This window comes from Lonchura striata, chromosome 12, assembly GCF_050655825.1.
Source record: "Lonchura striata isolate lonStrDom1 chromosome 12, ASM5065582v1, whole genome shotgun sequence".
Classification (NCBI taxonomy): domain Eukaryota; kingdom Metazoa; phylum Chordata; class Aves; order Passeriformes; family Estrildidae; genus Lonchura; species Lonchura striata.
Window position 1 is genome coordinate 17,099,364 of NC_140714.1, and position 22,313 is coordinate 17,121,676.

Consider the following 22,313-nt stretch of genomic DNA (forward strand, 5'->3'; position numbering starts at 1 on the left):
CCTGCCGCAGCCCTCAAGGCTGCCCGGTTGGCCTGGAAGCGAGCAGAGAACGCGGTGCCACCGCGGGAACTGTGAGGAAGCGGCTATTTCGATTCTATATATCAGGGTGTCAGCTATGGCAGCGGGGCTGGGGGCCGCGGCCGAGGGGCCAAGTGGTACCGACATGCAGGACCCCACTCGTACCCGGGCATGCTGCTGGCAGCCACCTCCCGGCCACGGGGATCCCCCGAGGGCCGCCCGGACCTACAGCGAGCAGCCGAGGCAGCGTGCCAGCCCTGCCTGCACCCCTGCTCCGATCAGCGGCCCCGACTCACACCCGTGCGCCTCTTGGGCACCGTGCCCAGCCGTGCCTGTCACCCCGGGAGTGCCCAGCCACCCTCCGGGTACCACGATCTCCCCGTTCCCCAGAACACCCCGCTGCCCCCGGGCTGCGTGTGCCGGCGCCGGCCCCCGGGGAGCCCCGGGCGGTGCGGGGGCAGGACCCGCCCACCCCGTTCCGCCCTGTCCCGTCCCGCCTCGCCTGCTCCGTCCCGGCCCCGCTCCGCTCCGCCCTGTCCCGGCACGGCACGGCACCGCACGGCACGGCAGCGCCCAGGTGAGCGCCCTGCCGCCCGGCACCGCTCGGATCGGACCGGACCGGACGGATGGGGCGGGGGCAGCCGGAGCCAGTGGAGATCCCGGACCTGGTGAGCGGCGGCAGGGCTGGGGTTGGAGGCCGGGGGTAGTTCGGGGTCCCAGTCCCGGGAGGCTGGCGGGGGCCTTGTAGTAGCCCCGCATGGATCTTCAGTCCCCGTTGCTGTCCCAGGGGCTGGCGGAGTCCCTGTCCCAGTCCCCGGAATGGGTCATTGCAGGGCAGAGATGCCCCAGGGTGACAGGCAGCGTCTGTAGGTGGCAGAAGGCAGGATTTGTCCCTCTGCCACAGGCAGCTTGGCATCACCTCCTACTCATGGTATTTCGGAAGAGGTTTGGTGTGACTGATCCTCACTCGGCACTACCCATCATCATCTGGCCCTTGGGAACCCTGGCAGCCCCAACTGACACCCGGCTGTGGCTGTGCCTGGGTCCTCACCTAAAGTAAGAGGTTAAAACCCTCCTTTTTTTATTTTGGCAGATGCAATGGTGGCCCATCCTCCATATGTTGTGAGCCTGCTGGGTGCTGAGCACCATCGATAACCCTACACCAGTGGCACTGGACAGCATGGGCCTGTTGTGCTGTGTGTGCCTCTGGCTGCTGCTCGCCCTGGCCCTGCTGGGTGCCGGTGCCTGGCAGTGTCCCCGCATCCCTTACAGCTCCACCAGGAACTTCTCCATCCCCTACACACTGCCCAGCCTCGATGCTGGCAGCCCCATCCAGAATGTTGCTGTCTTCACCGACTCCGACAGCCCAGTCGCTGCCTTTGTGGCCGTCCGCAACCGCATCCTTTTGGTCAGCCCCGAGCTGCGCCTGCTCTCCGTCCTTATCACCGGCCCAGTGGGCAGTGCCAAGTGTGAGATCTGTCGCCTGTGCCCGGCTACCACAGATGGCCCTGAGGACACAGACAATGTCCTGTTGCTGCTGGACCCACTGGAGCCATGGCTGTACAGCTGTGGCACGGCCCAGCATGGGCTGTGCTATCAGCACCAGCTGGAGGTGCAGGATGGTAAGGTGGCCATCACAGCCACACACTGCCTGTACTCGGCCATGGACAACAGCCCTGCCTTCTGCCCTGACTGTGTGGTCAGCCCACTGGGGACCAGTGCCACTGTGGTGGCCACCTCCTACGCCTCTGTCTTCTACCTCGGCTCCACCATCAACAGCAGTGTGGCAGCATGGTACAGCCCACAGTCGGTGTCCATCCGACGCCTGAAGGGCACCTTGGATGGCTTTTCAAATGACTTCCAGTGGTTGACGGTGCTGCCACAATACCGCAACAACTACACCATCCACTATGTGCACTCCTTTGCCGACGGGGACCACGTCTACTTCCTGATGGTGCAGCCGGAACGGCCGGGATCAACAGTGTACCACACGCGCCTGGCGCGGCTCAGCACCCACGAGCGGGACCTCCGCCACTACCGCGAGCTGGTCCTCGACTGCCGCTTTGAGTCCAAGCGCCGGCGCCGGCGCAGTGGCGAGGAGGATGCTGAGAGGGACATCGCCTACAATGTGCTGCAGGCAGCCCACGCTGCCCGCCCTGGTGCACGCCTGGCCCGCGACCTCGGCATCAACAACACTGACACGGTGCTCTTCGGTGCCTTTGCCGAGAGCCGGCCGGAGAGCCGAGTGCCGCAGGAGAACTCGGCTGTCTGCGCCTTCCCCCTCCGCCTCCTCAATCAGGCCATGGAGGAGGGCATGAAGAAGTGCTGCGGCACCGGGCACCAGCCACTGCTGCGGGGGCTCAGTTTCTTCCAGCCGGTGGAGTACTGCCCACACAATGTGAGTGCTCCACCCTGCGCCGCATCCGGCCCGGGGACCCAGGGGGGTGGCTGGGATGTGGGAAAGGGGGTTCAGGAGCTGGGAAACACTGGTATAGCGGGATGGATGGTGGGGTGGGGCAGGGCAGGGCAGGGGGAGAGCGGCATCACCCAGGTGTGAGTCAGCCCAGCAGCCACCCACCACCTACTGCAGGGGCTGCTGTGTTCTGGCAGCCCCAGCTGCACCAAGGAGGCTGGGTGAGGGCAGGGATCCTGTTGAGCCCCCCACCTCACTGGTACATGTGCCAGCACATGGGCACACTGCCACATGTCATGCATTGGGCCAGTTCTTCTGGTATGCCTCCTCGACAGCCTCAGCTCTGGCCCCCGTGGTGACTGTCCCTGGACCCCAGCCACCCTCTCCAGCTCATTTATGTGGGGGGGGAGGCAGGAAAGCCACAGGGCCTTGGTGCTTTGTAGGCTGGATGTGTGCAGTGCGAGCTGCTCCTGCCTTGTCCCCCAGGCCCAGCCACCGCCTTCTCTGGGCAAATAAACCGCAGGCGGAAGTGCAATTAGTCACCGGGGTTCCTCGTCTGCCACAGCCGTGGGGCAGGAACACTGTGTCCCAGGTGCAAGCCCCAGCATGGTCAGGATGCAGATGGGTGGGCACCCTGGCAGGGCCCCCTCATCCCAGCACATGAAACGAGCTTTGGTGTCCTCAGCCAGGCTCAGGGCAAAGTGCAGCCAAATCCCCTCCTCTTCCTGCACAGAGCAGACAGCTCACTGCTGCTGACTCACACCGTGGCAGGAGAAAGTCAGAGGGGACCCCAGCCCCTCTTCATTGGGGGCGTCAAGTGAGGACGCCATGGCTCCTGGTGTCCCTCTTCAACCCCAGCCCCTTGCTGAGCTCCAGGCATCAGGAAAGACTGGGGTTGGAGTGAGCATCTTGTGGTGCCAGCACAAATAACTATATCCAGATGGGGTGGGAGGGGAGGGCAGGATCTGACGCCACATGGGGGACTGAGGGAGAGCATGCTGATGTGGCTTTTTTCTCCAAAATTTTCCCAGCCTGGAGGGGAACTTAAGCAATCTAGTGCTGCCCCAAAATATCTCACAGATCAAGCTGGTGCCTACCTGTGAGGGTGTGGGAGTTGGGTTGCCAGGGCCAGCTTCAAGTCAGCCACCCCATGTTTGACTACAGGTGAACCTCTCAGCACCGGTGGTCAACACCAGCTGCTGGGATCAGCCCACCCTCATCCCTGCTGCCTCCCACAAAGTGGACCTGTTCAACGGGCAGCTGACAGGTGTCCTCCTCACCTCCCTCTTCGTCACCGCCATGGGAGACGTCACTGTGGCCCACCTGGGCACAGCAGAAGGACGCGTTTTCCAGGTGGGATGGGGGGTCGGGTGGAATGTCAGGTCCTGGCAGGCTGTGGGGTATGCTCAGCCCCCTGCTCTGCCCTGCTGCAGATGGTGCTCCAGCGCTCCAGCTCCTACCTTCTGACCTTGTCCAACTTCTCCCTGGGAGAGCCAGGGCCAGTGCGAGGTGCCATGGGGCTGCAAAGCCACTCGCTGTTCTTCACTGCTGGCACCAAGGTGAGTGAGGGGGTCTGAGGGGCATAGGGTGGGCATGGAGCTCCATGTAGCCCCTCACCTCCACTCTCTATCCCCAGGTGTGGCTCCTGAATGTCACTGGCCCTGGCTGTCGCCACTTCTCCACGTGCCAGCGCTGCCTGCGGGCTGAGCGCTTCATGGGCTGTGGCTGGTGTGGGGATGGGTGCAGGCGCCGCCACGAGTGCTCTGGCCACTGGGTCCAGGACAGCTGCCCACCTGTCCTCACTGACGTAGGTCTGCGCTGCCGTGTCCCTGCTCCTCACACCTCCCAAGCACTCGGATGGGGAGGGACATGGCAAATGGGGTGGCATGTGGTGGGACCCCCTTCCTGGGATAAATGTTGTGTTTCTCAGAGAACAGTATTTCTGGACCCGCAACAGTCACTGGACTCCAGGGGCTTGGGGTGACACAGGTGCCTCTCCCACAGTTCCATCCCCGGAGTGCCCCACTGCGGGGTCGGACACGGGTGACACTCTGTGGGATGACCTTCCGCTCCCACTTGGACCCCGACCCCAGCCGCAGCCCCCGCGGTGCCTACCGGGTGGCAGTGGGGCGGCGAGGCTGCACCGTGCTGCCAGAGGAGAGCGAGAGCTACAGGTGTGCAGCGGTGCTGGGAGAGAACAGCAGCTGAGAGGGGTCTGGGGCTGCCCCCCGGCCCGGGGCTGATCCCCCATCACTGTCCCACAGACCCCTGCCCACCTCACGCCGCAAGGAGTTTGTGGATGTGCTGGTGTGTGAGCTGGAGCCGGGGGAGCCGGCAGCGGTGGGGGGCCCAGCCGACGTGGTGCTCACTGTGGAGGAGCCCGCCAGACCCTCTGGCTTCCACGTCTACGGCTCCGCCACCCTCGGTGGCTTCGTCTTCGTGGTATGGTTCCACGCTGGCAGTGCCCCTGGCAGGGTCGGGGGGTTGACTCACTCACCCGTCCCACTAACCCCATCTCTGCTCAGGACCCCCACGTCAGTGCCCTGCACCCCCCGTTTGGCCCCCGGGGGGGTGGCACCCACCTCTCACTCCATGGCAAACACCTCTCGGCAGGGAGCAGCTGGCAGGTGATGGTCAATGGCTCCGAGTGTGCCCTGACTGGGCAGCCCAGGTACACCCCTGCCCTGCACCTGGCACAGCAGCGTGCCCAGCACGGGACGGGCACGGGGAGCCCCTGCAGTCCCGCTGTCCCCCCAGCCACGGCTGTCGTGTCTCCAGGCAGGGCAATGGGACAATCCAATGCACGGCTCCTGGCACTGGTGGCCTGGGAGCAGCCCGGGTAGCCCTGTGGATTGACGGGGAGGAGTTCCCGGCCCCCGTGCCCTTCCACTACCGCCCTGACCCCACCGTATCCGCCATCGTCCCCAGCTGCAGCTATGAGTGAGTGCCTGGGCTCCCTTCCCCTGGGTGAGGGGACAGCCCTGTCCTCCCACTGCCCTGGCTGGGCTGGACGAGGTGCTGGGGATTGCAGGCACCTGGGGACCATGTGCACCCCGGGGAACCTGATCCTTGCCCTCTGCAGGGGCTCGCTGCTCACCATTGTCGGCACCCACCTGGACTCCGTGTATCGCGCCAAGATCCGCTTCGAAGCCGGTGGTGTGATTACCCAAGCCACAGTAAGCACCGGGGTGCGGGGCCATCGCCCCCCGGCCCTGCCCACCCCACTGCAGTCCCCTGGGCACGTTCCGAGCCGATGCTCAGCATCTCCTTGCGCACAGGAGTGTAAGAGCCCGCTGGCACCAGATCGGCTGCTGTGCCACAGTCCAGCCTTCCCCTTCGAGAGCAAGGTGGAGGTGGTGCTGGGGAACCTGAGCGTGCTGCTGGACGGTGCTGCCGGCCGCTGGCTGTTCCGCCTCCACTACTACTCCCGGCCCAAGGTCTTCCCCTTGAAGCAGGAGGGCAGGCGGCTCCGCCTCAAGCCCGGCGACGATGAGATCGAGGTGCACGTACGTGGGGCAGTGGGGTGAGCCAGAATAGGGGGTCCCACTGACAGGACCCCCGCGCTCACAGCGCTCTGTCTGGGCAGCATCTGAGGCTGGATGCCGTGGCCACCTGCATGAACATCACCATGACGGTGGGGGGCCAGGACTGCCACCCCAACGTCCTGAAGAACGAGGTGACGTGCCGCCTGCCCCGCGAGCTGCGCCTGCCCCCCGCTGGGGCCCCTGTGGAGGTAGGAACCCCCCGGGTGGGCAACCACCTGCCCCAGTCCCCCTCACCCTCTCCCTGCTTAGCCCCTGATCCTCCAGATCTGTGTGAACGGAGCCTGTGAGGCACTGGGCTGGGTTCTGTCCCCCCCCACATCGCTGGACTTGGCCGCCAGCCTGGCTTTGGGCACCGGCATCACCTTCCTGGTCTGCTGCATCCTGGCTGCCGTGCTGTTCCGCTGGCGCTGGAAGAAGGGGCGGGGTGAGTGCCGTGCTCACCGGGCACTCCGATGCCCCTAGACCCTGCCACGCCACCCCCTACCCACCCCATTGCTGCCTGCAGGTACGGAGAACCTGGAGCTGCTGGCACAGCCCGGCCGCAGCGACCCCCCTGTCACCACCCAGCGCCCCGGCGTCGACTACAGAGAGGTGCTGGGTAAGTGGGTGTCACTGGTGGGTGGCGGGTGCTGGGTGCTACCGGCCCTCACCCCGCCTCTGCCTGTCCCGGCAGTGCTGAACACAGCGGGCACTCCTGGCCCCGTGGGGCCCCGCACACGAGTCACCAGTGCCGGTGCCAATGGCAGTGCTGGTGCTGGTGCAGCGGGCGGTGGATCCCCCATGCCCCTGCTCAGGGCCACATCCTGCTGCCTGGAGGATCTGCGGCCGGAGCTACTGGAGGAAGTGAAGGACATCCTCATCCCCGAGGAGCGGCTTGTCACCCACCGCCACCAGGTCATCGGCAAAGGTGACCCTTTGGCACCTCGATTTGGCTGTGGTGTCACCTGCCCAATGCATGTGGTGCCAGCTCTGTGCCACTCGTCCCTGCAGGGCACTTCGGTAGCGTCTACCATGGCACCTACACGGACCCACTGCTGGGGGACCTCCACTGTGCTGTCAAGTCCCTGCACCGTGAGTTGCTCCCCTGCCGCGTGCGCTCCCGTGGCACAGCAGCAGAATGGCCACAGCTCAGCTCTCCACAGGCATCACGGACCTGGAGGAGGTGGAGGAGTTCCTGCGTGAGGGCATCCTCATGAAGAGCTTCCACCACCCCCAGGTACTCTCGCTGCTGGGGGTGTGCCTGCCTCGCCATGGGCTGCCCCTTGTCGTCCTGCCCTACATGCGCCACGGGGACCTGCGCCAGTTCATCCGCACCCAGGAGCGGGTAGGGGGTGCCACAAGGAGGGTGGGAGGTGATGGGTGCCAAGGTCTCCATGCTCACTGCTCCCATCTCACAGAGCCCGACAATGAAGGAGCTCATTGGCTTCGGGCTGCAGGTGGCCCTGGGCATGGAGTACCTGGCCCAGAAGAAGTTTGTGCATCGGGACCTGGCAGCCAGGAACTGCATGTAAGTGTGCCTGTGTCCTCCAGACTCCACCACAGGGCAACCCCCTGGGTCTGGGGGTGCCCAGGAGTCCCCACCTCGACCCCCACCTGGTGTCCTGCAGGCTGGACGAGACACTGACAGTAAAGGTGGCTGACTTTGGGCTGGCGCGGGACGTGTTTGGCAAGGAGTACTACAGCATCCGGCAGCACCGCCATGCCAAGCTGCCTGTCAAGTGGATGGCCCTGGAGAGCCTCCAGACCCAAAAATTCACCACAAAGTCTGATGTGGTAGGCATGGCTCTCCCTTCCCATCCCGTCCTCCATCTCCTACCTGTGTGCCCATGGCAGCTGTCTTCTCGGCAGTGGTCCTTCGGGGTGCTCATGTGGGAGCTGCTGACACGTGGGGCATCTCCCTACGCCGGGGTGGACCCCTACGACATGGCCCACTACCTGCTGCAGGGGAGGCGCCTGCCACAGCCCTCTCACTGCCCCGACACCCTGTGAGTGCAGCTGGGGGTGGGCAGGGGTCGTCCTGGGGGGCTGCCAGCACTGACGGGTGTCATTGCAGGTACGGGGTGATGCTGAGCTGCTGGGCGCCAGCGCCCGAGGAGAGACCGTCCTTCACGGGGCTGGTGGGTGAGCTGGAGCGTGTCCTGGCCACGCTGGATGGTGAGCACTATGTCAACCTGACTGTCACCTACACCAACCTGGACTGGGGTCCTCCCTTTCCCCCTGCTCCACTGGGGCAGCTGCCTGATAGAGGGGATGAGGATAAGCATAATGAGGAAGAAGAAGAAGAGAAGGAAGAGGAGGAGGATGACGACACGTCTGTGTGCTGATGGGATTCCCTGCACCATGAGGTCTCCCAGACCCCCATATACCATAGGCACACTCCCCTGAGGAGGGACGCAGTGTGCCAGATGCTGTGGGGCACCCTCCCTGTGGGATGGGTGCTGTGGAGTGCTCTCCCATGGCTCACACCCAGACCCTGCTGGCTGCTCCCCGGGATTGATCCCATACCACAGGGTGCCAGGGGCTCAGTCCTGTGCTGGCTGGGTTGTGTGAGGCTCAGCCCCACAGTGATGAGTCTGTGCTCTGGGGTTGGGTGCTCAGTCCCATAATGGATGGGTGCTGTGGGGCCCCATACCCAGTGGGTGCTGTTGGGCCTGGCCTTCCCAAGGCTCCCATGGAGTTTCCAGCTTCTTAGCTGCTCAAATCATTCATTAAAACCTAATTATATTTTTTTCCCTAGCTGGGGCTGTGTCTTTGAGGGGGCTGTGCCCCAGGTTGGCAGCATCCTTGTGCCCCTGTATGGGTGAGGTGTCTCCCCACCTACTCTTGAGGCTCCCACCTCATGTGAGGCACTGAGGAGGGGGCACCCACTGTTGTGCCAGTGAAAGGAGGGCATCTGCACAATGGTGCTGCTGTGCCCACCCTGGAACCATCCTCCTTTGCCTGCCACACCAGGGCCCCACTCTGCACCCCATGTCCCAGCATGGCCCTCTGACCTTGGGATGTCTAGGAGGTTTTTGCTAAAATTCCTCGAGGAGTACCATGCTCCTGGACATGGGGTGGCAATGTCCCTGCAGTCCTGGCATATGTGCCATGCTGTCCCAGGGATTTGTGGCATGATGGATGCCTGGGGCATGGAATTGCAGTGCCCATGGGGTCATGATGCTCCTGAGATGATAGGTGGCCAGGCATCAGATCAGGATGCTCTTGGGGTTGTGAGTGCCCAGCCATGGGATCATGGAACCCAGGGGCATGGGATTACAGTGGTACCTGTGGGACCACAGGACATGTGACACAGTGAGGACATGATGGTACCCAGCCCCTCTACTGCTCCTCACCCTGCCTGCCTGCACATGGTCCAGTAGGGCACACTGCTCTGAGCTTGGGGCTGCTGTCTGGTGACCAAAAATCATTACCAGCTTCACTTAAATGATACTTTTATTGCTTCAGTGCTGCCTGTGCAGAGGACAGTGGACCTCATGCCTCAGGGCAAGAGATGGGCATGGGTCTGTGATGCTCGCTGCCCAGTGATCTGGCTTTCTGTTCCTTTTGATGGAAGTGGTGGCAGATGTCACACTTGCAAGGAACTCGTCCTGATGAAGAGGTCCCTTCTGCCCCAGTTTTGGGGCAAAAATCACCTAGAACAAGACACTGGAAAAGAGGAGGGAGAAATGATGGGCATCCCTTGCCTGGGTACAGGTCCAGAGTTCAGGGCAGGGGACAAGGGCAGGGTCTGGGATGGATGGATGGATGGATGGGCAGGCAGGGGATGTTCAGGGCAAGCCCAGGATGGGCAAGGGATGCTGAGACACTCACGGTCTGTGGCTGTGGGCAGCACTGCTCCTGCTCCATGTCCAGCCACATGGGCCCTGCTGCCAACACTGGCTTTAAATAAAACCTCCTCGGCTGCTCATTAAGCAGTGCTGGAGCCCAGAGCTGCGTCAGCTCCCATCAGCCAAGCTGTCCATCTCCACCGGCGCCTCGCACCTGCACGGCTCCACCGCCATGTGCCCGAGGGTATTTTCAGTGCAGCTGGGTCCCAGCATCCCATGGTCACAGTGGCTGCCAGCACCGTGCCTCAGTTTCCCCACAGTGCAATTGCTGTGCTCCCCTGGCCTGGGTTTTGGGTGACCATGACCTCCAGTGTAGGTGCTGACCTTGCACATGGAAGGCCAAGTAGCATCATTTTGGCTCGCTGCTGAGTTGCTATGGAAGAGCCTGGCACTGTGTGATTATTAGGGCTGGATCAGACATGGGAGGTGCTGGACACTGGTCCTGGGGGTTGCTGCATGCCTGGGGGCAGCCAGGACAACTGACTAGGGCACCAGTAGCTCATGGGATGCAGTAATGCAGGGATGGATGGATGGATGGATGGATGGATGGATGGATGGATGGATGAGTGCATGGATGGATGAGTGCATGGATGGATGGATGGATGGATGGATGGGCAGGCTGGCACTCTGGCTATTGCCCTTCTCAGCATGAAGCAGTGTGGGTGCCCAGGGCTGTGTTTGGGTGGCAGATGTGTGCCAGGCCTGCTGTCTGGTGACACAGGGACAGCCATGGGAGCACCCAGTGGGAACAGGGTGCCTGGAGGGAGCAGGGCTGTCCGTGCTGGCAGTGGGGTGGCACAGTGAACTGCTTGTTAGCTGACAAGTCTGGTGTGGTTACGGTGATGTGCGTGTGGGCGGCCCCTGCTTTAGGCTGCCCCCCTCCCCCCACGAATGTGCTTGCAGAGATGACAGATTTCATGCTAATCCACATTTATCCTGCCCTAATTACGCTGCGGGAGGTGAGGAGTGAGCACCCAGACTTCCATGCCAGGGGCTGGCATGTGCCCACCCCTGTCCAGTGCTGCCTGACGCTGCTAGCTGGGACTGGTACTGGCACCGTGCCCACCGCCACGGCACCAGGGACAGGCAGGTGACCTGTCAGGGTGGCATCTTGCATGGCACCTGGCACCCCTGCCGCAGCTGGGGGGTGCCTTAGGGGCTACCTGGACACCCGCAGGTGGGCACTGGGTGGCGGCACCCTGAGGTGCTGTGTGGCTGGGCATGGTTGGTGCAGCCCCGGGCTGAGCTGTGGGCAGGTGAAGCCGTGCCACGCTGTGCCAAGCGGTGCCAAGCCACCTCGTGCCATGCCCATCCGCCACGGCTGCGGCAGAGCAGCCGGCGTCCCATCCCGGCAACGCGCCGTGCACACACAGCACTTTAAATGTTTTATTTGGGGAAAGTGCTGTCGTTAGCGGGGATTAATTATTAAAATCGGAGCCATCTATAAAACATGAGTGGCCGCACGCGGGGCTGCGGGTGCACAGGCAGAGCCGGGCACGGTCCCGCCACCGGCATCGCCCGGGGACCTGCTGCGACGGCGGTGATGCCGCAATGGCACCTCCACCGCAGGTTTGGGCTCCTGGTGGCAAAGCGGGTGCAGGCAGCCAGTGCCACGGGGTGGGGGCTGGACTGGAGATGGGCAAAATTGTGCTAAATCAGTGTTTGGGTGAGGCGGGGGTCTCCGGTGCCAGCCGTCCCGGTGAGAGGTGGCAGGAGGCAGCAGGCAGCGCCGAGCTGTTTTTAGCGGCTGCCGGTGCTGGGGAGCGGGCGTGAAGAGCAGCCGCGGCACCGACGTGCCATTTTTAGAAACCGGCAAGTTTTGCTAATGATGCCTGTGAGCGGCGGGGGGGCCGCACCCCGGCACCCCCAGTCCTGCTGCCCGCAGCCGGCCCCGCAGCCAGCCCTGTCCTCTGCCCTCCCCGCCCGGGGCCAGATCCTGCAACTGGGGCACAGCCCGGGGCACCCCTGCACCCACTTGAGGCTCTGCTGGCCCCCAGAGAGCTTTGGTAGTGCTTGGGGAGCTTCAGGGGCCCCTGGGAAGCTTTGGTAGCCCCTGAGGACCTTCCTTGGTCTCTGAGGAGCTTTGGTGGCCTTTGGGGAGCTTTGGTGGTCCCTGGGAATCTCTGTTGTCCTCTGGGGAAATCTGCTGATCCCCGGAGGAGCTTTGCAGGCACCTGGGGAGCTCTGCTGTCCTCCAGGAAGCTTTACTTTACCCCAGAGCCTTCCAAATTATACGACACATCTTTTTCTTCTTTCTCTGTCCCTGAGACAGCACTGGACCTCAGCTGGGGAGGCTCACCCCATCCCAGCACCCACTCAGGACCAGTCCCAGCCATGTCCCAATCCTGGTCTTGATCGTGGTCCTGGTCCTTTCCCCTGGGGACAGTTCTCTCCCTGAGCTCTCGCCCTGAACAGCCTCCCTGCATCTTGGTCCCTATGGCTGCAGGTACTGCCAGAGGCCCAGGGGACCCCGAAGGTCTTTCAGTGGGAGGGGGAATCAAACCTTGATGCCATGTCATCACTGTAATGCTGGAGTACACTGTGGAAAACAAGCCCCTTTTCCCCATCAAGGTTCCAGGGACGAGAGCCAGCCCTGGATGTGACAGGGACCAAGCCAGTGGAGAGGTACAAGGCTTTTTGTAGTCATCGACACAGGGACAGCCCACATCAGGAGCAGGCTGGCCAGGGACAAGCAGCCACAGTCAGTCGTGCCCAGCCAGGTGTGGGCAACCCTGTCCTCACACACAGTGTGGTCACCAACTGGGATGGGCTGGCAGGGCTGCGGCACTGTGGGGGACAAAGTACCTGGTGGCAAAGCTGAGTGGCTCTCTGGCTGTGTCCCTTGACGCCTTCCAGGGCACATGGGTGCCATGGGACACCTGTGGGGAGGGCAGCTCTGCCACTGTGGACCCCCATTGCTGCTCATCCCATTAAAGGGCCAGGGGTGGCGAGCAGCAGCTGCACCGCCTCTTTTTCTCTCCCCCTTGCTCCCCACCGGCCCCCCGAAAGAAGGGATGGGGTTTATTTGGCCCCGTTGCCGGGCCGACGTGCGCAATTATCGCTGATTGCCTGGCGGTTGCCATGGCGATGGCAAGCACGCAGGGATGCGGTGCCGCGTGGTGCTTGAGTCACGGACACGCTGAACACCCCCCACTGCACCCCACTGCACCCCACCGCAGACATGCCGAACATGCATCCCACTGCACCCCAGAACAAACATGCTGAGCACCCCCCGCTGCACCCCACTGCACCCCCCAGCACCCTCTGGGCTGGCCCTCCATCCCCTTCACCCTCCTGGGGCAGGGGGATACAGCAGCTGTCCCCCAGCTGAAGCAGGGCGGTATGTCCAGGTGTCCCCCACCCCCTGTCCCCCATCTGAGGCAGGGCTGTACAGCCAGGTGCCCCCAGCCCTGGCAGCCCCACCTTGGGCATCCCAGGCTTGCTCTCTCCAGAGGCGCTGCAGGAAAAATCACCCCAGGGCAGCCATGGCACCCCACACGCAGCTCTGGGGTGTAGTGGGAAGGGGGTGGGTGCATGGGGCAGCGGGACACGGCACTGTAAGGACAAATGCCATTGGGGTCACCAAAGCTCATCACCCCAAAATGGGGCATGGAGTGGACCAAGATCTGAGTCAGAGTCAGGACCAGGAGGGGATCACAGCACAGTGATGGGACCTTGTGGCAGTCCTGCCACAGGCAGGAGACTGGTGCCAGGAGGTGATAGGCACGAGCTGGGGTCAAGGGACAATGGAGAAGTGCCACCACATCCCTCATGCTGCAAGCCATCACTGGGCAGCCCCGAGCCACACGGGTGCCTGCCGGGTAATTATGGCTTACGCTCTGGGTCCCCGCGAGGTGCAGAGATTAATAACTGTGGTGCGCTGCTGCCAGCCGGTATGATTAAACTCTTGATTAGAAGCTCAAACTACAGTGCCCTGCTAATTCCCCCTGCTCTCACACACCCTTAATCACCCAGCACAGGCGGTGATAGGCCTGGGGCTGGCAGGGCTCGATGCCACACAGGGGACAGGTGCTGGGAGCACCCCAGCTCTCCCTTGGAGTGCTGGCTGGTCTCCAGTGAGCAGAGGGGTGAGGCTGGCTTTGGGACCCTGGTGTCCCCTATCCATGGGCGGGAGAGGGCTGTAGGTCCCGTGAGTGGATGGCCACACCCTGTGGCAGCTGAGGACTTCAGGAGGTGTGGGGAGCTGGGGTCTGGTGGGTGCAGGGGCGGGAGGGGAGGGAAGTGGGGGTGCAGTTTGGAAGCAGCACCATATGGGCAGCAAATGCCAGCGTGTGGCACGCAGACCTTGGGGAGGCTCCGTACACGTGGCTGCACTGTGTGAGGAGTGAGGGGTGAGGGGGCCCGGGAAGTGACTGGTGCCCTGTTGTGCCCTGGGGACTGTGCTGCCCACCCCAGGCTGGGTCCCGTGTCTGGGATGTGGGCAGAGGTAAGAGAATCAGGGTGGCCGATTTCTTGTCCCTTTCTTGTTCCTTGCCCCATGCTGTGGTACAAGGACAAACCCTGTTATAGGCAAGTGAGTAGAGCCTTCGGCCCTGCCCCTGGAGGAGAAGTTGCCTGGTTCCCACTGGATAACAGCACAGAGGCAGGAACATGTGTCTACCCGTATCCTCACGGCACCTTTTAGTGCCCTCAGGGGGCAGATACCTGTGACGCTGAGCCCACGCTCAGCTTTGCTAAAATCCTGCTCCCATCCCATCCCGTCCCGTCCCGTCCCGTCTCGGGCCGGGCCGGGCCGGGGGCCATAGCACAGCCCAGGGGATCCCGGCTCCCCCCATAGGGCACACTGTGGGGTCCCGTGGGGTCTCTGGTCCCACGGTGTCCCGGGCCCCCGGGCAGGGGCGGTGTCCCAGCTCGGTGCAAGCGCCGGGCCTCGCCCACGGCGGTGCGGTGGGTGCCAGCGCCACGCGTGACCCGTCCCCACGGGCGGGGCGCGAAGTTTGGCGGTGACGTCAGGGCGGGGCGGGGCGTGCGGGGGGCGTGGCCCCGCGGTCCCGCCCCCCCAACTTGCCGCGCCGGGCGCGCGGGGCCGCGCCGCACGGACCGACGGCAGGGCTGGGATCGGCTGGGATCGCTGGGACCGGCGGGGATCGGCTCGGCTCGGCCCGGCTCGGCCCCGGCCCGGCGCGGGAGGGCGGGCGGGAGGGGCGCGCTCCCCCCGAGCAGCGGCCCCGGGCCGCGGCCCCCCGTTGCGGTCGGAGAGGCGTGCAGGTGAGCGCCGCGCCGCGCCGGACCGGGGGCGAGGGGGGCCGGGCCCGGCGGGGGGGGGCGTTGCTGGCATCTGTCACTGTCTGGCCTGGGGCTGACCCCAGTTCTCCTCCCAGACCCCGGTGGCCCGGGACGTCCCGACGGGGCCGCGCGTATCCCTGTCCGGTGCGTGCGCGCCCCGACGGCTGCCCGCCGCCGCACTGCCCCCGCCGGCACCCCGCGTCCCGCAGACCCCGAGCCCCGACGGACGCCGTGGGCACGGCGAGCTGCCGGAGCCCGGCTCCCCCCGCGCCTCCCCGCTCGCCCCCCCGGGCCGCTGCTGCCCCGGTGCCGCCCCCGTCTCTGCGAGGAGCCCGGAGAACCGGGCCGGCACCGCTGGAACGGATGCTGCCGGGGAGCCTCTCCCCGTGCCCCCACCGCCGAGCATCCCCTCCCGGACCCCGCACCTCTCTCTCCCGCAGTCCGCTCCCTTCCCGCTGCCGCAGCGCTCCGAGCCGGCCAAACGCAGACCTCCCTGCGGTGCGCGGCCCGGGCTGTCCCTCCGCACACCCCGGGCCGGGGGCGGTGGCACTCCCCCAGCCCTGTCTCAGCCCCAGCCCGGCGGCTCCGCGGGCAGCGCTGGGCCGGCCGGCCCCTCCGCCTCCCCTCCGCCTCCCGCTGCCTGCACTAGCAATATTTCGGTCCGTCTTAGCCCGGCTGCGTTTTCTGCCTCTCCCCGGTACATCCTTCCCCCGGGACGTGGGGGCGGGATGGCAGGGGGAACCCCCCACGGACATGTCCAGGGCAGCTGCAGGTGGAAGCGGGGCAGGAGATGAAACACCAGCCAGTGGCACCTCACGCCGTGGGGCAGAGCTGGGGGTCGGGGGTTGGGGGGCCCCGCTGGCGAGGGCTGCACGGCTGCGTCATCCCTCCGTGCCATCCCCACCCGGCCACCCACTTCCCCGCTATTGTCTTACACCCGCTGTTGCTTCTGCTCCCAAATTAGACTCTTGGAGGGGGGTGCTGGCTGCGTGCGGGTGCCAGTGCAGCACCGAGCCTTCCCCCTGGCACCCCGGGGAGGGAGCACTCATCCCTTTGCCCACCTCTCACCTGGGTGCCCCTGCCCCGGTGGGGGTGCTCTCACCTATGGGGTGCAGGTGTTGACCCCGATGGTGGCTGGGTGCCAGCCTCCCTTGCAGGGTATCCCAGGTGCACTGAGCCCCTCGAAGACAGCCTGGGGCAGGGGAGGGTGGCAACGCTCAGCCCTGGCAGGATGGGTGGCCACTAAACCAACGGGAACTAATTTTATGAGCGCAGATTAGCTGAGTGCTCTCATAGACAGCAATAAAATCCCAATATATCATCCCACCCGGGTCCCCTTCCCGGCTAATCCTGGCACCATGCTGCCAGTGCTGGCAGCCTGCCCATCCGCCAACCAGCCCTACCCCTGATGATCTGTGGCACTGAGCCCACCGCCCCTCCAGCAGCTGTCAGGACAGCCCTCATTCCCCTTGGCCAGGTAGAGTGGCACGGCAGAGCCGGTGTCGTGTGGCATGGGGACACAGAGGTACCAGGCAGGGCATATTTGCTGGGAGAGCTGCTGGGATGAGTCAGGTGTAGGCTGAAAAACCTCATCCAATCTAGGGCACAAGCAGTGGTGTCCCATGGGTGCTCTTCTTCTCTTTTGGGACTTGGTGCACGCTGAGCAGGATTAGGTAGGTGCTCTTACTCAGTGCAGGCTTTCCTGGCAGGACAGTGCCTGGGTGCCTTGCAAGCTGGGAGCATCCATTCTGTGGGCATTGCTCCAGCAGACACAGAGACAGGTCAGCCCCAAAGGATGGAGGCAGGAAGGAGCATCCCCCCGTTCCCTGGCTCACTGCACTCATGTCCCACCCAGGTTTGGGTCAATCACCCCAGGGAGCACTTAAGTGCATGCCCTGGGTGCTGCAGGCAGCACGCCTTCCTCCCAGGGCCTGCACGGCAGGGACGGGGCTGTGCACCTGCAGGTGGGTCGGGTGCTGCCGGGTGCTGCCCGTCCCTGCCCCCTCCAAAGGATGTGCCGCTTTCTGCATCTTCAGCTCCCATTGCCATAGCAACAGGCTCGGCGCTTGGGTACCCGTGATGCCGGCTCCCGCATCCCGCATCCCGCAGCCATCCTGCCCGCAGCCCTCGCCACCGGGCCCCGGGCGCTGCCGGTATGGCACAGCCAGGCCCGTGCAGCACAGCGTGGTGTCCGGGGAGCCTTAGCGCTGGGCAATGGGTGCCTCCAGCATCGTGCCACCTTCCCATCACAAGGTCCCGCTCAGGCCCATCCGAGAGGGTTGGGGGCCCCAGGCAGCTCTGTCATCTTCTGAGCCATCAAAACATAATGTCAGCTGAAACTTCCTCCCGCTAACACGGTGGGAAAGTGTTTCCCAGCGGGAAAGGGGAAGAAATTACTTTCTGTGATCAATTTTTTTTTTTCTGGGAAGCTTCCAAGAAGGATCTGGTTTTGAAGAGTTCCCAACAGGGAAACAAGGGGCAAAGCATCCTTCCTAAAGGGCTGGAGAAGCTGGCATCTGCCAAGGCTGGTGTCCTGACCGCTGCCCGTGGCAGGAGGGCTGGCACCTCTGAGCTGCAGTGCCACCTGCCTGGTGCCACAGTCAGGGCTGGTTGGGGATGGCAAGCTGAGGCTGGTGTAACCCACTGCACATGTGACAACGTGTGACAATGCTCTGCCTGGGGAGGCCCCATCTGCTGAAATGTTACCGTGGGCAAGACGGGGCTGAGAAACAGGAAAGGATCCGTTCACCTCCGCTTGCCTCCCCAGTGGGTGCTCCAGGCACTGTGCTAACCCTGACTGCTAATTAATCATTAATAATTCACAAACAGGGCCCAGAGGGGGAAGCTTGTGGCTGTGCTGGCAGCCTGAGCCCGGGCAGAGAGGCTGGATGCCACGGGCATGGATGCACATCGGTGGGGCTGGGCACATGGCGGCTTGCGGCAGCTGCAGAGCACGAGCAGCGCTGTGCTCAGGTTCCACGTTAATTAGCAGAGCTCGGGAGGGTCTGCTGTGGCTCCAGGGGGGCCGGCAGTGCCGGGGCACTCACTGCCTCTCCCTGCCCTGCCAGCACCGGGCCCTGCGATGCCGTTTGGCTGCGTGACGCTGGGAGACAAGAAAGATTATAACCAGCCGTCTGAGGTGACCGACAGATATGACCTGGGCCAGGTCATCAAAACGTGAGTTGGTCCCTCCATGGCCCCACAGATGCCCTGGGGAACCCCAGCCACCTGTGTGGGGCTCTTGGGGTGCTGAGGAGTGGCACAACACTGCCTGTAGGGGCTCTGGGTGTGCTGGTCCCCAGCTGGGCCGGGATTGCAGGGTGTACTTTGGGGTGGCTTTACCCTAATTAGTCCCTCTTGCTCGTGGGGTGCATGGGGGATATTCACAGCTAGCTCCAAGGAGGGCAATGAGCTTTCCCACTGCTTCTGGCTGCAGCTGGGCAGCTTCCCATATCCCTCCCTCCTCCCCTCAAGATTTGCAGGGATTGCAGCAATTCCACACGATCCTGGCTTCCTCAAGCATTTTGTGAATCAAGAGGGCTCAGCTACAGCAAAGAAAAGGCAGATGTCACTTGGGGGGCAGTGGAGCATTGCTGCTTCCCCCAGCTTTTATTGCCATGCTGAGGAACCTGTTAGGATGCACTCAAAAAAATGAAGCCCTCACACCCCTTGAGAGTGGCTTGACTGCAAAATAGGCACCAGAATTTTTTCCATCAACTTCCAAAACACCTGCTTGGACAGAGGTCACACCTGGCAGGATCACACTGGGTAGCAGTGGGGACCTTGGGGACCTTTGCTCCTTCCTCTGGGCAGTTTGTCCCAAAGCCCACAGGTCACTGTTCCCCTCCACCTGGGGCAGGGGCTGTGAGGATTTCAGCACAGCTGGGGGGATTGGAAAGCCAACAGCTTTGCTGGAGTAGTGCCAAGTGCCCCCCGGGGGCTCCCCTGCAGCTGCAGCCTGGCCGATGGGCTCAAGCACCATTAATAATAGAACAGAAACACTGCAGCTACCGGCACATCTCCCTTTCTTTCTCCCCAGCTGCTGTGCTGATGTTAATGTCGGCTGTGCTGCTGTTCCACCTTGGCACGAGTGGCTTCACAGTGGGTCTTACCCTCCTGTCCTGAGGACGGGGCTTTTTAACCAGCAAATTCTCCCCCTTCCCTATCAATTTGCTTCTTCCATATCAGTTGCTTCTCACTGCAGTTTTTTTTCTTCCCCTCCAAAGTGGTTTTGAGCCACAGCTTTCTTTTACTTCTGTGGCATCTCCCCTGACTGCTGGGATTTGGGGGAACGCTGGTGGGCCCAGAGACCACCCAAGCACCCCAGTCTCAGTGGTCCCTGGGAACGGGGTGATGCATGGGGGTACTCCTGCAGGGAGGAGTTCTGTGAAATCTTCCGGGCCAAGGAGAAGACGACAGGGAAGTTGTACACCTGCAAGAAGTTTCTGAAGCGGGATGGGCGGAAAGTGCGGAAGGCAGCCAAAAACGAGATCATCATCCTCAAAATGTGAGTACTGGAGGGGATCCTGTGCTACTGGGCAAACTGGGAACGCCTACCCATGCTCCTGTCTCTCTGCAGGGTGAAGCACCCCAACATCCTCCAGCTGGTGGATGTCTACATCACCCGCAAGGAATATTTCATCTTCTTGGAGCTGTAAGTTTGGGACATTTGGAAGTGGGGAGGGGGTGGCCCCACCAGGGTTGGGTCTCAGCAGAACTGCTGTCCGCAGGGCCACTGGCCGGGAGGTCTTCGACTGGATCCTGGACCAGGGCTACTACTCGGAGAAGGACACCAGCAATGTCATCCGGCAGGTGCTGGAGGCTGTTGCCTACCTGCACTCACTCAAGATCGTTCACAGAAACCTCAAGGTGGGTGGCAGGAGAGTGGGAGCACCCATGGGTGCTGCCATGCCCCCTGTCTTGGCACTCACAGTCCCTGCACCGGCAGCTGGAGAACCTGGTGTACTATAATCGCCTGAAGAACTCCAAGATCGTCATCAGTGACTTCCACCTGGCCAAGCTGGAGAACGGGCTCATTAAGGAGCCCTGTGGCACTCCTGAGTACCTGGGTGGGTAAGAGCCAGCCGGGTGGGCATGCAGGGGTGAGCAGTGCTGGGTCCCAGCAGGTCCCTGCTGCTCCGTACCATCCATTCCTTACTACCTGCTGCTGCACCTCCCATTCCCCATCACCCTGGGGGCTGATACTGGGTGCTTCCAGTGGGCGCCTCCCATTCCCCATCACCCCAGGGCCAAGAGGCTGGGTGGCTGGGGACCCCGGGGATGGTTGCTCTTCTGTCTCTGGCAGCTCCGGAGGTGGTGGGGCGGCAGCGGTACGGGCGGCCGGTGGACTGCTGGGCCATCGGCGTCATCATGTACATCCTGTGAGTGTGGGGTGAGGGACAGGGCAGCTACAAGGGTTCAGAGCTGGGGCGGGACTGAGCCCCCCACCACATTCCCCAGCCTCTCGGGAAACCCCCCTTTCTACGAGGAGGCAGACGAGGATGACTATGAGAACCACGACAAGAACCTCTTCCGCAAAATCCTGGCTGGGGACTATGAGTTTGACCCACCGTACTGGGATGACATCTCGCAAGCAGGTGAGCCCCACACTAGGGGGGGTACGTGGGGTCCCATGTTGTCCCCTACCAGCACTTACTTCTCCCCCTGTGCCCCCAGCTAAGGAGCTAGTAACACGCCTGATGGAGGTGGAGCAGGACCAGAGGATCACAGCAGAGGAGGCCATCTCCCATGAGTGGTGAGCAGCGGCAGGGTCCGATGGGGAGCCAGGGGGGCTGATAGGGGCTGCTCACCCCTCACTGCCTCTCCAGGATCTCTGGGAATGCGGCCTCTGACAAGAACATCAAGGATGGCGTCTGTGCCCAGATGGAGAAGAACTTCGCCCGGGCCAAGTGGAAGGTGGGTGTGGCTGTGCCGTGCCTCCATGTCCCCTCTCAGCCAAGCTCGGTCCCCCAGCATGGGGCTAAGAGGCTGGTGGGGCTGCCAGTCCCTGCCCCTCCGCCAGCCCCACATCCCCCGTCTCTCCCCCGCAGAAAGCCGTGCGAGTGACCACGCTCATGAAACGCCTGCGGGCGCCCGAGCAGACGGAGACGGCGGCAGCTCCGGCCCCGGCAGCGACCCCAGCCCCGGCAGCGGCTCCTGCCCCGGCAAAGGCTCCGGCCCCGGCGGCGGCTCCGGCCCCGGCAGCAACTCCAGCCCCGGCAGCGACTCCGGCAGCGGCCCCGGCTCCCGCTGCCGCGGAGCCCGCGGCCACAGAGCCCGCCACCGACACCGCCCCGGAGCCCGCAGCCCCCGCCACGGAGCCCGCAGCCCCCTCCGCCACCGCCCCGGAGCCCGCGGCCCCCGGCACGCCGCCCGCCGCCACGCAGCCCCCGGCCCCCGGCACACCGCCCGCCACCACATGTAACGAGGCCGGGGCCGCCGCCGAGCCCTCCAGCGAGCAGAGCGGCTGAGCGGCCCCGCGCCCCCTGTACATAGCCCCGGCATGGCCCCCCGCCCCCGCCTGCGCCCCCTTTTCTACGTGCCCCGCCGCAGAGCCGGCCGCGGGGCAGAGCCCTGCATGGCGCCCGTTCCCCCGTGTCCTCCCAGCTCTCTCAGTCTGTCCCCCGCCGCCGTCCCCTCCCCCGGGGATGCCCAGAGACGCGGGGCAGCGCCCTGGGCCGCCCGCCCCGCAGCGCCGGGGGCGCGTCGCGGGGCCCCCGGGACACGCGTGCATGTGCGGGGCCGCAGGCGGGGCCGCCCGGGACGGAGCGGGGGCCGTCCCGGAGACCCCCTCTCTGTCCTGGGACCCCCGTGGGGGACACGGGGACCCCCGCCCGGGGGCAGCCGCACGGCCCCACACGCGTTGTGCCTGGAGGACGCGCACTGCCCCCCCCCGTGCCCCCTCCCCGGTCCCCGCTTCCCCCCTCGCAGCTGCATGCCTGCAGGGCCGGCTCTGCCCGCGGCTGCCGCCGCCGCCCCGCGCCCCGCCGCTGTATCTCTGGCAAATAAAGACCCCGCTGAGGACAAACTGAGACAGCACCAGCGCCGCCTGCCCAGTCTCTCTGTGGGGCCGGGGGGCTGCCGACACCAGCACGGCGCTCAGCGAGGCGCGGCTCCGCTGCCCGGGCAGCGAGAGCAGCGAGACCCTGTCAGCGGTTCCCGCCGGCAAGGATCCCGGGAAAGATCCCGGGAAGGATCCCAGCGCGGGGCGCAGGGGAGCCCCGCCCACTCCCGCAGGCGCGCCTCTCGGCCCCGCCCCTG

The 22,313-nt window shown here is 64.2% G+C and overlaps 2 protein-coding genes and 1 long non-coding RNA gene across 5 annotated transcripts; 2 read left to right on the forward strand and 1 right to left on the reverse strand.

Annotated features, from left to right (window-relative positions):
* Positions 1 to 530: 530 nt before the first annotated feature.
* MST1R (macrophage stimulating 1 receptor) lies at positions 531 to 8,705 on the forward strand. 3 transcript variants are annotated; one of them, XR_014958075.1, is made up of 21 exons: positions 531 to 686; positions 1,112 to 2,416; positions 3,596 to 3,784; positions 3,865 to 3,990; positions 4,068 to 4,238; positions 4,436 to 4,605; positions 4,696 to 4,873; positions 4,957 to 5,102; positions 5,210 to 5,371; positions 5,514 to 5,607; positions 5,710 to 5,937; positions 6,018 to 6,164; positions 6,241 to 6,400; positions 6,482 to 6,574; positions 6,650 to 6,883; positions 6,967 to 7,047; positions 7,193 to 7,300; positions 7,374 to 7,483; positions 7,584 to 7,749; positions 7,825 to 7,961; positions 8,030 to 8,705. XR_014958075.1 is itself a non-coding variant. In XM_021529226.3 (21 exons), the coding sequence occupies exons 2-21, from the start codon at positions 1,199 to 1,201 to the stop codon at positions 8,298 to 8,300; spliced, it is 4,263 nt and encodes a 1,420-aa protein (XP_021384901.3). In that variant the 5' UTR covers positions 532 to 686; positions 1,112 to 1,198; the 3' UTR covers positions 8,301 to 8,705. The 3 variants fall into 3 exon arrangements, 2 of the variants coding, with proteins under 2 accessions (XP_085446266.1, XP_021384901.3); XM_021529226.3 differs by having other exon boundaries at positions 532 to 686; positions 7,119 to 7,300; XM_085590140.1 differs by having other exon boundaries at positions 6,482 to 6,883; positions 7,119 to 7,300.
* A 688-nt stretch (positions 8,706 to 9,393) lies between these two features.
* On the reverse strand, positions 9,394 to 16,943 carry LOC116184075 (uncharacterized). The gene is made up of 2 exons (XR_004148806.3): positions 15,479 to 16,943; positions 9,394 to 9,624 (listed from the first exon to the last, which is right to left on the reverse strand). It is a non-coding gene; the product is annotated as an uncharacterized LOC116184075 (long non-coding RNA).
* Positions 14,860 to 22,084, forward strand: CAMKV (CaM kinase like vesicle associated). Its single transcript, XM_021529209.4, has 11 exons — positions 14,860 to 15,035; positions 18,122 to 18,230; positions 19,429 to 19,560; positions 19,633 to 19,707; positions 19,784 to 19,922; positions 20,002 to 20,122; positions 20,359 to 20,434; positions 20,514 to 20,650; positions 20,730 to 20,808; positions 20,882 to 20,969; positions 21,104 to 22,084. The coding sequence occupies exons 2-11, from the start codon at positions 18,136 to 18,138 to the stop codon at positions 21,521 to 21,523; spliced, it is 1,362 nt and encodes a 453-aa protein (XP_021384884.2). The 5' UTR covers positions 14,860 to 15,035; positions 18,122 to 18,135; the 3' UTR covers positions 21,524 to 22,084.
* Positions 22,085 to 22,313: the final 229 nt, after the last annotated feature.